This window comes from Nematolebias whitei, chromosome 15 (genome assembly GCF_014905685.2).
Source record: "Nematolebias whitei isolate Nwh7 chromosome 15, NemWhi1, whole genome shotgun sequence".
NCBI lineage: Eukaryota > Metazoa > Chordata > Actinopteri > Cyprinodontiformes > Rivulidae > Nematolebias > Nematolebias whitei.
The window spans coordinates 17,432,747-17,444,987 of NC_056512.1; the positions used below are offsets into that span (position 1 = coordinate 17,432,747).

Here is a 12,241-nt window from a genome sequence, read left to right on the forward strand (position 1 = left end):
TCAGACAATAATTCTAAGTGTCACAATGCCAGACAAGACAAGGGAAAAAAAAAAAAAAAAGATCTGACCATTCTTAAATTTGGTGTTTTTAATTAATGATCATAACAATGACTGTGGTATAAACAATGTTCTGCTATTAGCCAAACATTATATACAGTCTGCATATGTCACAGTCACAGTCTGTGATGAATTAGTGAGGTCTGTAATACTTCTATTGAGTGACTGCATTTAAACTGAGTGGATAAGAAAAGTACGGGAGAGCCTTGCAAAATTCAAGAAAACACAGTCTTTTACAGCATAAATTACAGCGTTTTATAACGGCCACGTGTATAAAGCTGCGTTCAATGCACAAAATAAACGGCGTAAATTTCTGCGTTTAGAAGGCAGGCATAAAAAATGGCGTTTTGGGTGGACTTACGTTGTATTTTATGGCATAATCCATTTTTTTTTTTTTGCGTGAGGAAGGTTGTAAATGTGTGTTCTATTTCATATAGGCTTCGCCCTTTAAGGCTGTCGCTTAGTGGGTTTTATCCCGTTATGCGAAGCATTGCACTGAAAAAATTTAGTCCACGCCCATCTACTGTGTGGGCCCCACCCGGTCCGTATAAATTACGTTAAGAGCGGGTAATCGGCTCCCATTTTTCTTCAGCGAGCTAATAGCACTGTCAGAAGAACAAAGAAGGAAAGTTGTGTAGATCACCAACCTTTGTTAAGAATGCTTGGCCCGTCACTTCGAACTCCGGTCGTCCCGGTGAGCTCTCCTCCCCGAGGAGAAGCTGACAAGCAGTCTTGTTTCAAGGTAAGCGCCGAGGAGTATTTCTCAGTGACAGGTCGCTACACGCTGGACAACGCCATCTTGTAATTTTCCTCTTATCGCCGACCCTCGGAGCGAATCGGATGGTTCCTCCAGGACAGGTCACGTCAAATGCAGCCCCGCTGCTCATCCCTCCTGGAGAGCGTAGTGTCGGTGGAGGGGGGCTGAGAGAATGCTCACCTCATCCCACCTCGTTTCGCATCGGCAATCACACCGCTCCCGGCTGACGGCACCCTCTAGGGTTGCCCGGTGTAACCCAGGAGCGGCTGACATGAAGGGATCCTTTTTTACGTCTCGCGCCTTTCCCGCCAGTTCGGTTGATCCGGCGGGAAGGTTTTTTCTAGGCTCTATTCCGGCTCACCGTCCTGATCCCATCTGGCCTCAGTTTCCCAACAGGACATCCTACGGGACGAGGCCACAGCCGGCTTTCCTGGTAGATTGGGGGGCTGGTCTCCACAGTCCGCACCCATCTCCAGAGCAGAGGGGTTTCACTGTGCAGAAATTCCCTCAGTGCCCCCTGGAGCCGAGCCTGATGGAGGCTTTTCTCGGAGCAAGATGTCCAGGTGGACCAATGTCCCGCGTCTCCGGTTTGCGTAACCCAGGCGGTGACACCGATCTCCAACTGAGCTCACCAGCATGCGTTCCAGACGGGCGCAGTGAACAACACGTTACGCTGTTGGCATACACGATCAGAGGCGGGAGGAGACATACGCTCCGTCTGCAGGGCAGCTGACATCATCCCCAACCGGTGCGCCTCTTTGCTGTCTGCCGGCCTGCATCGCAGCTGGAGGACGGAGTTTTCAGTGTTTCCCTGAGACCGCCAACAGATGGCGGTCTAGGACAACAAATGGCAGAGCAAATGATGGTTTTGGCGGAGAATGTGTGTGAAGGTGACACGAGTTTGGAGTAAAACATCATTTAATGATGAAAGTGTCTATTTTTAGCCTGTCTGTCAGCTCAGATGACCTGACAGTGGCTCCCTCTCACACCCTCCACACGAAATGAGCCGGTGGCAAGACGTTCCACGGCCGTCTCGCTGAGCTTCAGCCCCGTCCATCAGAGACCGGCCCTCTTCATCCCGGTAATAGAGTGTCCAACGTTTTTCCCAGAGATCCCCAGCAGACGGCGCCCTGGGCCAACGAATCCCAGAGCTCATGGGGGAAAAGATTCAAAATGACGGTCTGCGGAGGGTGTGTGTAAATATGACACAAATATTGAATAAAACATCATTCAATGATCAAAGTATCTATTTTTAGCCAGTCTGTAAGCTCGGATGAACTCACAGCGGTTGCGCACACATCCTCCACACATAATGAGCCGGTGTCCTTAAGTAAGGGTTTTTTAAACTCACCGTTGCTCCAAGACATGACGAGACGCTCACACGACACAATGGTAAGTGAAATAACTCGTTGTCAACCCGAGCTACACGATCCTCACCCAAGCGGTGTCAAACACGCACTCGCGCGACGCAAACAGCCTTCACCCAAACGGCGTTGCGTTGATGATGGTGCACACACAGCTCCCCGGCCCACATCGGCATAAATTTGGGACCGCAGGTCGGGTCGGTGGAGGACCTCGCTCTCAGCGAGAGCGACACACGCCGCACCGAAGCAAACGCGTGCCGCCACGGCGCAGGTAGCCTTCATCCACCGCGTCTCAGCGCTCGGCCGCTCACGGCAGCATTAGCGTGAGACAGCTGAGCGAACCCAGTAACGAACCTCACTTCCAGCGAGAGCGGCGCGCGTCCCACCAGAGAAAACGTGTGCTCCCGCGGGGCTCGCAGCCTTCACTCAAATGGCATGGCGTAGATGATATCGCGCTCACTGCTTCGCAGCGCTCGCCCGCTCATGGCGGCATAGATGTGAGATCTCAAATCGAACCCAGCGTAGGACACCGCTCGCAGCAGGAGCGACACGCGTTTCACAGCAGTGGCGTCAAACGCGCGGCCCCACAGCGTCATCAGCTGCCACATGCTTCCCCTCAACACACACTGGCTCACCTAGACATGAAGGTGGATCTGCGGACCGAACGCAGCACACGGGCGCGTTCAGAGCCCTTTCGAGGAAGCCTCGTCTTGGGTCATGCGGAAAACATTTCCGCGACACATGGCGCCGGTCGAGGCGGCGGACTGGATGACATCCGTACAAAACACGAACGTTACGCTGAGTGGCTAAAAACATGCTCGCCAGACAGATGGATGGCCAGGGTGTTAAGCTAGGGTTACACGTTACAATTTGCAACCCGACCCCCTCTGTTCGGAGGAATTTTAGAGACGGTCCTGTCATCACCAGACCAAATCTCACCCCTAAATGCAGAAGTCCAGGAACTTCTGATAAAAGAGGTAATCTCCAGAGTTCCCAACGGAGAGGAAAACACAGGGTTTTACTCACGTTACTTCCTAGTTCCCAAACGGACCGGAGGAACGAGACCCATTTTGGATCTGTCAGTTCTCAACAAGGCAATGATGGACAGACCGTTTCACATGTTGACAACCAGACAGCTGTTGGACAACATCCAGAGAAACGATTGGTTTGTTTCTATCGACCTAAAAGAGGCCTATTTTCACATACCGATCATCCCAAAACACAGAAAATTCCTGCGTTTCTCCTTTCAAGGGGTGAAGTATCAGTACAACTGGCTGCCGTTCGGGTATTCCCTCGTGCCTCGTACGTTCTCAAAGTGTGTGGAGACGGCCCTGCAACCGTTGCACAGGGCAGGGATGAGAGTTTTGTTTTACCTGGTCGACCTGTTGCTGCTGTCACGCTCCAGACAGGAAGCAGCGGGACAGGTCCAGGCGCTGACATCACACCTGTTAAATCTGGGCTTCTCCATAAATTCAAAGAAAAGCTCGATTCTCCCAGCCCAGACAATTGTTATCTTGGAGTGGAGCTAAACTCAACCACCATGAGGGCTCGTTTATCACAAACGAGAATCGACACTCTGAAAGACCAGCTCTGTCACATAAGACCTGGCAGAGTGATAACAGCTGTTTCCATCATGAAGCTGTTAGGAATGATGTCATTGGCGTCACACAGTGGTCCCGCTGGGTTTATTACACATGAGATGCCTCCAGAGGTGGTTTGCGTGTCTGCGTGTGGATCCAGTAAGACAAAAGAGACAGATGATCACTGTTCCTCCCTCCGTGAGAGCAGACCTCCGACACTGGGGAAACCCTCTGGTTCTGTCAGAGGGAGTCCCCGTCAGCAGACCCACGTCACACGTGTCAGTCTTCACAGATGCGTCGCTGTCAGGTTGGGGGGGATATGCCTATCTCAAGCTGTAGGGGCGCTGTGGCCCCATCACACATCAGCCCACATAAATGTTTTGGAGTGTCGCACGGTGCTGAACGTGATCCAACACTTTGCTCCTGTGCTGCAGAATCAACACGTTTTGATCCACACAGAAAACAAGGTTACTGCTGCGTACATAAACCGGCAGTGGGTGTGCGCTCAGCCCAGATGTTACACACTGCGCAAAAACTACTGTGTTGGGCACATCAAAATCTGCTCTCCATCAGAGCAGTGTACAGTTCCGGTGTTCTGAACAAAGGGGTAGATGTGATGTCCAGGGGCAGCCCACGTCACGGGGACTGGACTCTCCATCCAGACCTGATGGCCCAGACGTGGCAGGTATTTGGCAAGCAGCCGTGGACCTATTTGCGACACGAGAAAATGCTCAGTGTCAACTACGGTGTTCTCTGAGCCTGCGAGACGAACCACTGCTGGGGGTGGACACGTTGCCCACAGCCCATGGCCCAAAACGCTTCTTTATGCATTTCCTCCACCTCCTTTGAGTTTATAGTTCTTGAAACAAGTTCAGGAGGAGGGATTGACAGCTCTCCTGATGGCCCCTGAGCACGTGGACGCACCATGGTTCCCAGTCCTGCAACGCCTGCTATCGGGGCGCCCATGGAAACTGCCGTGGAGGGAGGATGCTCTCCTTCAGGCATGTGGAGCGATCAGGAGTTACCCAGAAATAGGCCAGCACCTGTGGGTCTGGCCGCTGAGCGGACCCGCTTAGAAGGGATGGGTCTCCCACAGGATGTAGTGCGCACAATTCAGGATTCACGTGCTGTATCTACCACAGCGCTGTACACATCAAAGTGGACAGTTTTTCAGCGCTGGTGTACAGAGAAAGGTGTAGAGGCCACCTTCATGTCCACTAGGCGACGTGCTGTCCTTTCTGCGACAGCTGATGGACAGAAATTTGACATCCAGCACGATTAACGTACGCTGCAGTCATCTCTTCCTGCCACGAAGGGTTCGGAGACAGAACAGCTTTTAATCATCCGCTGATGAAGCATTTTCTAAAAGGTGTACAAAAACGCAGGCCTGTTTCACACCCTCTTGCTCCACAGTGGGATTTAACGCTGGTCCTGCGAGCCCTGATCAAAGCTTCATTTGAGCCTCTGGATCAGGTTTCCAATTAAATTCTTGTCTCTTAAAACAGCCCTGCTGCTGGCTTTAACATCCGCTAAGAGGGTGAGTGATTATCTGCCTTCTCTGTCACTCCGTCATGTCTCAGAATTCAGGCTGACGGTAGCTCAGCTGATCTAAGACCAAATCCAGCTTTTATGCCTAAAACATCACAAGCTCTTTAAAATCAAGAGCAATATTGTTGGAGGGGTTTTCCCTTCCCCCACAAATCAGAGGAAGAAGCGGTTTTTCCATCTTCTCTGTCCGGTGCGGGCGTTGACGTGTTACACAGCTGCAATGCGTCAAATTTAACATCTGTTTGTGCATTATAGAGATGCATCTGCAGGTCGCCCGTTATCCACCCAGCGCTTGTCACACTGGTTGTGTGAGGCCTTTTCTGAAGCCTACAGAGCATCAGATTTAGAGCCTCCTGTCAACCTCAGAGCATACTCGATCAGGAGTATTGCATCTTCGACTGCTTTGCATAATGGTATGACAATGCAGGATATTTACACTGCGACCGCGTGGTCAACACCCTGCTCATTTATTCACTTTTATCTACGTGATGTGACGGCCCGTTCCATGACACATTCTGTCCTTAGTGTTTTACAGAATGAATATTGTTGTTTCATGGAACTCCGTTTAACTCACATCTGTCTGCATGCATTACAGTGTGAGATGTTGTTATCAGTCACAAGTTGAGACTGTTATTTTGGTTCTATTGTCACTAATCAATTCATGACTATCGTTACCAATCAGTTCATTTGATTAATAATCAACTCTCCTGTTATGATTAATCGGTTCATACTGTTCAGCCGTAAACCGGTTGGTTCATGGCTCTTTTCAGCATTTTTCCCTCCCCGTTGAAATTTTTTGCGGGGCGTTCATGCATTCAGAACGCATAGTTACACAACATGCGTCTGTGCATGGCACACATAATTACGCAATGCGTAATTATGTGGAGCTGAGTGACATGGGGAGCTGAGTGACAAGATGTTTTTTGGGCAAGCTTCTGCTTCATAAGGTGTTCGAATGGACCCAGTGAGGCGAGGACCACATCTGCTTCGCCCTTAACCCATCAGCGACAGCCTTAAAGGGCGAAGTCTATATGAAATAGAACGTTGGTTACGTACTGTAACCCCAGATTCTATGAATATAGGCGTAGCCCTTTAAGCGTCGGGCCTCACTGGCTCCTGAATGGCTGAAGAAAAGTTATTTGGGAGCCGATTACCCGCTCTTAACGTAATTTATATGGACCAGGTGGGGCCCACACAGCAGGTAGGCGTGGACTAAATTTTTTCAGTGCAATGCTTCGCATAACGGGATAAAACCCACTAAGCGACAGCCTTAACGGGCTACGCCTATATTCATAGAATCTGGGGTTGCAGTACGTAACCAACGTCTTGCCTAATCATCACCCCCGAACATAAAAGATGCGTAAGACTGGGAGGTGTGAGGCAGCAATGACGTCACTCTCCTGCGCCGCTTGGAATTGCCAATTCAGATTGATTTTTGGAACAGTTTTTGCAGGGGTGGGGCATGAAAACGAAAAATCAGTTGTGTTCTTAGTTTCCTCTAGTTGTGTTTCACAATGAGCAGTCTTGAAGAAGAAAATGAAAATAATTCATTTTTAATTTTATTTGAGTCAAAAAATGCAGCTTGACTTTGAAATGAAAAAGAATTTCTGCTTTTTCATTTTAATTTTCAAATTTGACATTTCAAAATGAATTTTGGTCACTTTTTACTGGGACATATTTTGAAAATTAAATGTTAAACGCTATTTTATTTATCATTTTAATTAATTTACACAATTAGCAGTCTTGAAGAAAATGAAAATGCAGTTTGGATTATTCATTTTTTATGAGTCAAAAAATGCAGCTTGACTTTGAAATGAAAAAGCAATTCTATTAATCCATTTTAATTTGATTTATGAGACATAATGGCTTCCATAATATAATATATAATATATAGAATATGATGGGAGCACGGCAGCGCAACTGTCAGAGCTGCTGCCTCTCAGCGAGCAGGTCCCTGGTTCAAATCCCGGTCCGGGGTCCTTTCTGGGTGGAGTTTGCATGTTCTTTCCGTGCATGCGTGGGTTTTCTCCGGGTACTCCGGTTTCCTCCCACATACCAAAAAACATGCATGTTAGGCTGATTGGTAACTCTAAATTGTCCCTAGGTGTGAGTGAGAGAGTGAATGGTTGTTTGTCTCGTTTGTCTCTATGTGTCCCTGTGATGGACTTGCGATCCATCCAGGGTGTACCCCGCCCCTCGCACAGTGATTGCTGGACATGGGCACCGTCGACCCCCGTGACCCAAAATGGAATAAGCGGGTACAGATAATGGATGGATGGAGATAATGGATGGATGGATGGAATCCTTGAGAAAGAGAATAACTCCTTACTGTTTGTGTTTTTAGGTGAAGGCCGAGAAGGAGAAGAGGGGAGAGGTTCTGGGTTTTGCAGAGGATCCGGTTTGTAGGTAATTGGTAGTGAAGTTACCTCTAACACCGAAGCTTCAAAGCACGCTTCAAACTCGACAGGGTAGTTATGGTGAAGCAGTGGGCCGGAGCTTGCTTCATGTGACGTCACCAATGACATATGAACCACTTCACTGCTTCATTCAGACCGAGTAAGCTGACTGCTTCGAGTTGACAGGCGGAATTTCAAACATTTGGTACGATTCAGTGTAGATGGCTCAAGCCCCGGTTCACATCCCCATTCTACATGTATTATACGTTAGGAACAGCTCTTGTTTTTTGATATTCGGACAGTGGTTAAAAGAAGTGTAAATGATTTAGGGTGCCTGTTAAAGATAATTTAGTTGTGTAAAATAATATTTAGGCGTTTACTGGTTAAGGCATTTAAAAAAAAAAAGCTTATTTAAAGGTTTTCAACTGCTGCTGCTACTAACCTCTGCTGCTACTACTGTTGTTGCATCCGAAAATTCTGCTACCGATGTGAGAAGCACAAAAAGATTTTAATTTTAAAATAATTTTCCGTATTCTACCTGATGGTTAACAACTGGAGACAAAACAAATCAAGCTCAGCCTAACTTTGGAAACTAAAACAGAAAAAACACAATTTGATTCTCCAATATTTGTATTTTTGTCGTCTGCAGCTCAGGCACAGAAAGTTGGCAATGACCCATCTTTTTGGAACGAACGTGTCCCAACTGAACTGTGTGTTCAACAGTGAGGGTGTTTCTCTTGGATGAGACTCTTTATAGTCTACTTAATGTAGAAACACAGAGGAACCAGGCCAGAATGTAAACCCAGGATAAAGAGGTTCAGTGAATGTGGCGTTGAAGGTGTGGAGCTGAAACAGTTTGTCAGAGGAGATGGTGTAGAAGAACAGAATTCCAGCAGAATAGTCCACATACACTGCTATTCTATGGGAGGCAGAGGAGGAGAAGTGTGACTTGGTGTTATTGTGACTCACACTGAAGCCATCATCAGAGCACTCCAGACTCCAGGACTGATCGTTCTCACCAAAGATGCAGTCATTACCTGCCCCTTTCCTTCCAATTCCTCTGTAACTCACTGATATATAAACTGTTCCTCTCCATTCGACCTCCCAGTAACAGCGACCTGCCAGGTCATTACTACACAGCAGCTGTGGGCAGACTTCAAATCTGTCTGGATGATCAGGATACAGCTGATCCTTTTCCACACGCGCCACTTTCCTGTTGTCGTCCGACAGTTCGAGCCCCGTGTTCAATGTGTTGATATCGACTGTGAGTTGACAGGAGTCTGATGGAGACAAACACATTTCAGTTGCATTTACTGATTGGTAATCTTTATTAATGACTCATGAAAGAATGATGTGATAGGTTGAAAGTTGATGAATGTGTGCTTCTTTGTTGTCATGAATCAAATCAAAATGACAGTTTACTTACACTTTCTCAGACCTGGTTTCATCCATCGGGCTCCAGCAGGATTCACCCTGAAATGAGGAGAGGAGTCAGACCATCTGCTTTAGTGTGCAGACATGAACATTACTGTCTGTGTATGAGACATGCACATAAATGTATCGCCCAAGATCCAATACAGGTAACACACCAATCCATAAGAGAGTTTACAGGAGACATAATAAATAGTCACAGATGGATGATTATAAATATGGATGTAAATATTTCTAGTAAAAGTCTGTTGGTTGTACACAGTTCACTAATTCCTTTCTATCCAAGCTCTCTTCTCTTAGCTCTTTCCCTTTTATTATCCTCCTTTCTGTTGAAATCTATCTTTTTGTAAATGTTGTACATACACCTCCACATCTTTGGCCTCTGCAACAGAAAATATAAAATGCGGTGTAACAGAAATATAAAAATGTAAAATGTTTATCTGTTGATTTTCTCTTCCTTAGATTGCTGCTATTAACCTTCTTGTAGTGAACTAGGCCTCCGACAACAATCTGTCTATGAAAACCTTCAGGGGACAGGAACTGCTATTTCATTGATTTGAATCCAGAAATACAAATTATCTCATCAAGAGACTATTTAATTGTATCCTGAATTAATCAATTGAAAGAACACTCTTCTTTTTTACATTATCATTACTATTTTAGAATATCTTGATAATCAAAGCGTGTTTAGTTCATACCATTTCTAAATGTTGAAGTGAACCACTCATTTTAAATCAACTGTGAAACAGTATTTGTAAGGATGGTACTTTTCTGTGGCCCGGTTTGTTTCTGTTTCCCTCGTGCTCCCTCATTAGTTTCCATTGTTACCACCTGTGTCTCGTCCCAGCTGTTTGTTATCACGTCTCGTCTTGTTCCTGTATTTAAGCCGTCCTATTCTGTCTTGTTCTTCGTCGGGTCGTCTTCGTTGGGTACTTTTCCTTGGGTCTCCTGAGTCTTTCCCTGAGTCTTCCTGGTTCCTCGAGTTCCCCGTGTCTCTCGTGTCTCCTGAGTTCCCCGTGCCTCTTTCCCAAGTTCATGTAAGTTTTGCTGCCCCGTCAGCTTGTTTATTTTGTACTTTTCGTTTATCATTAAAATCCTATTTTTGTATTTCTGCCGAGTTGAGTCCCTGTTCTGCACTCTGGGTTTGCTCCTGACACAAATCCTAACAGTATTAATGATTTTTAAACCTCCTTAGACTTAGAAATCAAGTTAAATGTCTATTTACAAAGTAATTGTGCATTTTGATCTTCTGTCTGAATGAGGAGTAGTGATGTCGGTCAGAAGCCAGGGATTTCGGTCAAAAGTCAGAAAGCAAGTTATGAGAACAAAGTGCCTTGTTTTTAAACTTAGCAGACAGTAAATAACTTCAACTGGCATCTGCATTTGTCTCACTTCGCCATAACATTCCTCTGTCTGTACTAACCATTCGTAAACATTCCTGCTGTCTTTTTGACTCCTAATAACCCTCTGACATCACTGAAACACCGCCCCTGCTGGTTGTTTCAACCAATCAGGAAGTACCGATTGACCGGAAGTGAGTACTCTTTAAAAAGTCAACACTTCCTGGAACTAGGCAGTCTTCCTAGAGTCTTCCTTGAGTCTTACTCAGTCTTCTGAGTCTTCTGGCGGTCTTCCTGCAGTTTTTCCTGAGTCTTTCTTGGGACTATGGAGTCTGACTGAAGTTCCTGAGAGTTCCTAAGGAACTTTCAGATTTAATCAATAGCTGATGGATTTGACCGTGAGACGAGGGTCCGTCCATCCCAGCTGGAGTCACAGCGCCTCGCTGTGAACTCACCCGGGCGTAATGCCCTACAACTTCGAAGGAAGCTTGTTCTGTTGAACGGAGTAAACCACACGACTTCTGACGATGACCAGCCACCCTGACCGGAGACGCTGTAAAGATAGCGTGCATAGGGACATCTATACTGGAGCTGATCCATCATCTGCAAAGGTAAAGAGACGTCACGAGTTGTTACGCACTAAGTGGACCGGGAGTTTGAGCTGGTGTTGAAAGAAGCGTGCTAATTCTGGTCAACAAACATACATCTTCCTTCATCCATCTTCTTTTAAAATTCTCCATTCCTTCCTTTAAACTTTTCTATTTTGCCAGTAATCTAGATGCCTTCAAAAATGTTCTGTTGTCTTGTTAGTAAAACGTGCCAAGTTTTTATTAATCAGAACCAGATCAGCAAATCAATGTGTACATGTCTTGATGTTAAATTTTGATTCTGTTAAATAAATGACCGCATTTATTCTGATGGGTCAAAGATAAAATGGCGTCTCATGTCACTGATTAAACAATCGTCACAGTTATCTCGGTCACATGGCATTAATTTAACTCGAAAAAGAAAGAATCCATTGTATTTAAATAATTAATAGTCTTTGTGCTTGAACTAGCTTTAAGAATAATTAATTAGTAGTGAAGCTAACAGCAAAGCTGTCCCCACATTCACTACATTCTCAATATTTTTGCTTTTTGCACATTTGTGCATGTCCTTTCCACTGAACTTGTTATGGTACATGGTGCGATGATAAGATGTTCTTTCCACCATTGACAAAGTCCCAGAAACCTTGTAAGTTCCTGACAACATACCTATGTTCAGAAAACAAGGCTGTACTCTGATGTATAAAATGTGTCTGTGACCTTTATTCAAGGCTCTCTTGCTCTCTTGCAATCACTTGCTTTTTTTAGGATTCCTTGTCTGTATCAGCACAGAGCCTTCGAATGCATATTTTTACCTTCGAATAAAGAACTTGAACAAAGATCGATCTTTTCCTTTATTGCTTTGCAGCTGATATCTCACTCTGTTGTTAAAACTCCACCACACATCTCAGTTAAATATCTTTTCATTTGTGGAGTCCATCAAAATGTTTCAGAATATCCTTGATAGTAACTTTGTATTTAAGAAAAGGCGACCAATCTTTATAGAACCATCTACAAGTTCTCCACAGAGCAGCATCTTGACTGATAGGTCAACAGGTAGGCGTGCAACATTTCCCACTCAGCACAATCTGTTACTGATAAGTGTGATCTCAGTGTCCTCAGACTTGGTACAGTCTATTCATCATTTGTAATATTGTCATCCCATTTCTGAGTCAGGGAGAGTC

General features: G+C 45.8%; 1 protein-coding gene across 1 annotated transcript in view; it reads right to left on the reverse strand.

Annotated features, from left to right (window-relative positions):
• Positions 1-8,464: 8,464 nt before the first annotated feature.
• LOC119421989 (NACHT, LRR and PYD domains-containing protein 12-like) overlaps positions 8,465-12,241 on the reverse strand; it is a 48,179-nt gene continuing 44,402 nt past the window's right edge. Inside the window, exons 11-12 of the mRNA XM_037689342.1 lie at positions 9,129-9,175; positions 8,465-8,982 (exon numbers count right to left, since the gene is read on the reverse strand). Of these exons, the coding sequence (XP_037545270.1) occupies positions 8,465-8,982; positions 9,129-9,175 (565 nt within the window). The remainder of the gene's footprint in view (positions 8,983-9,128; positions 9,176-12,241) is intronic.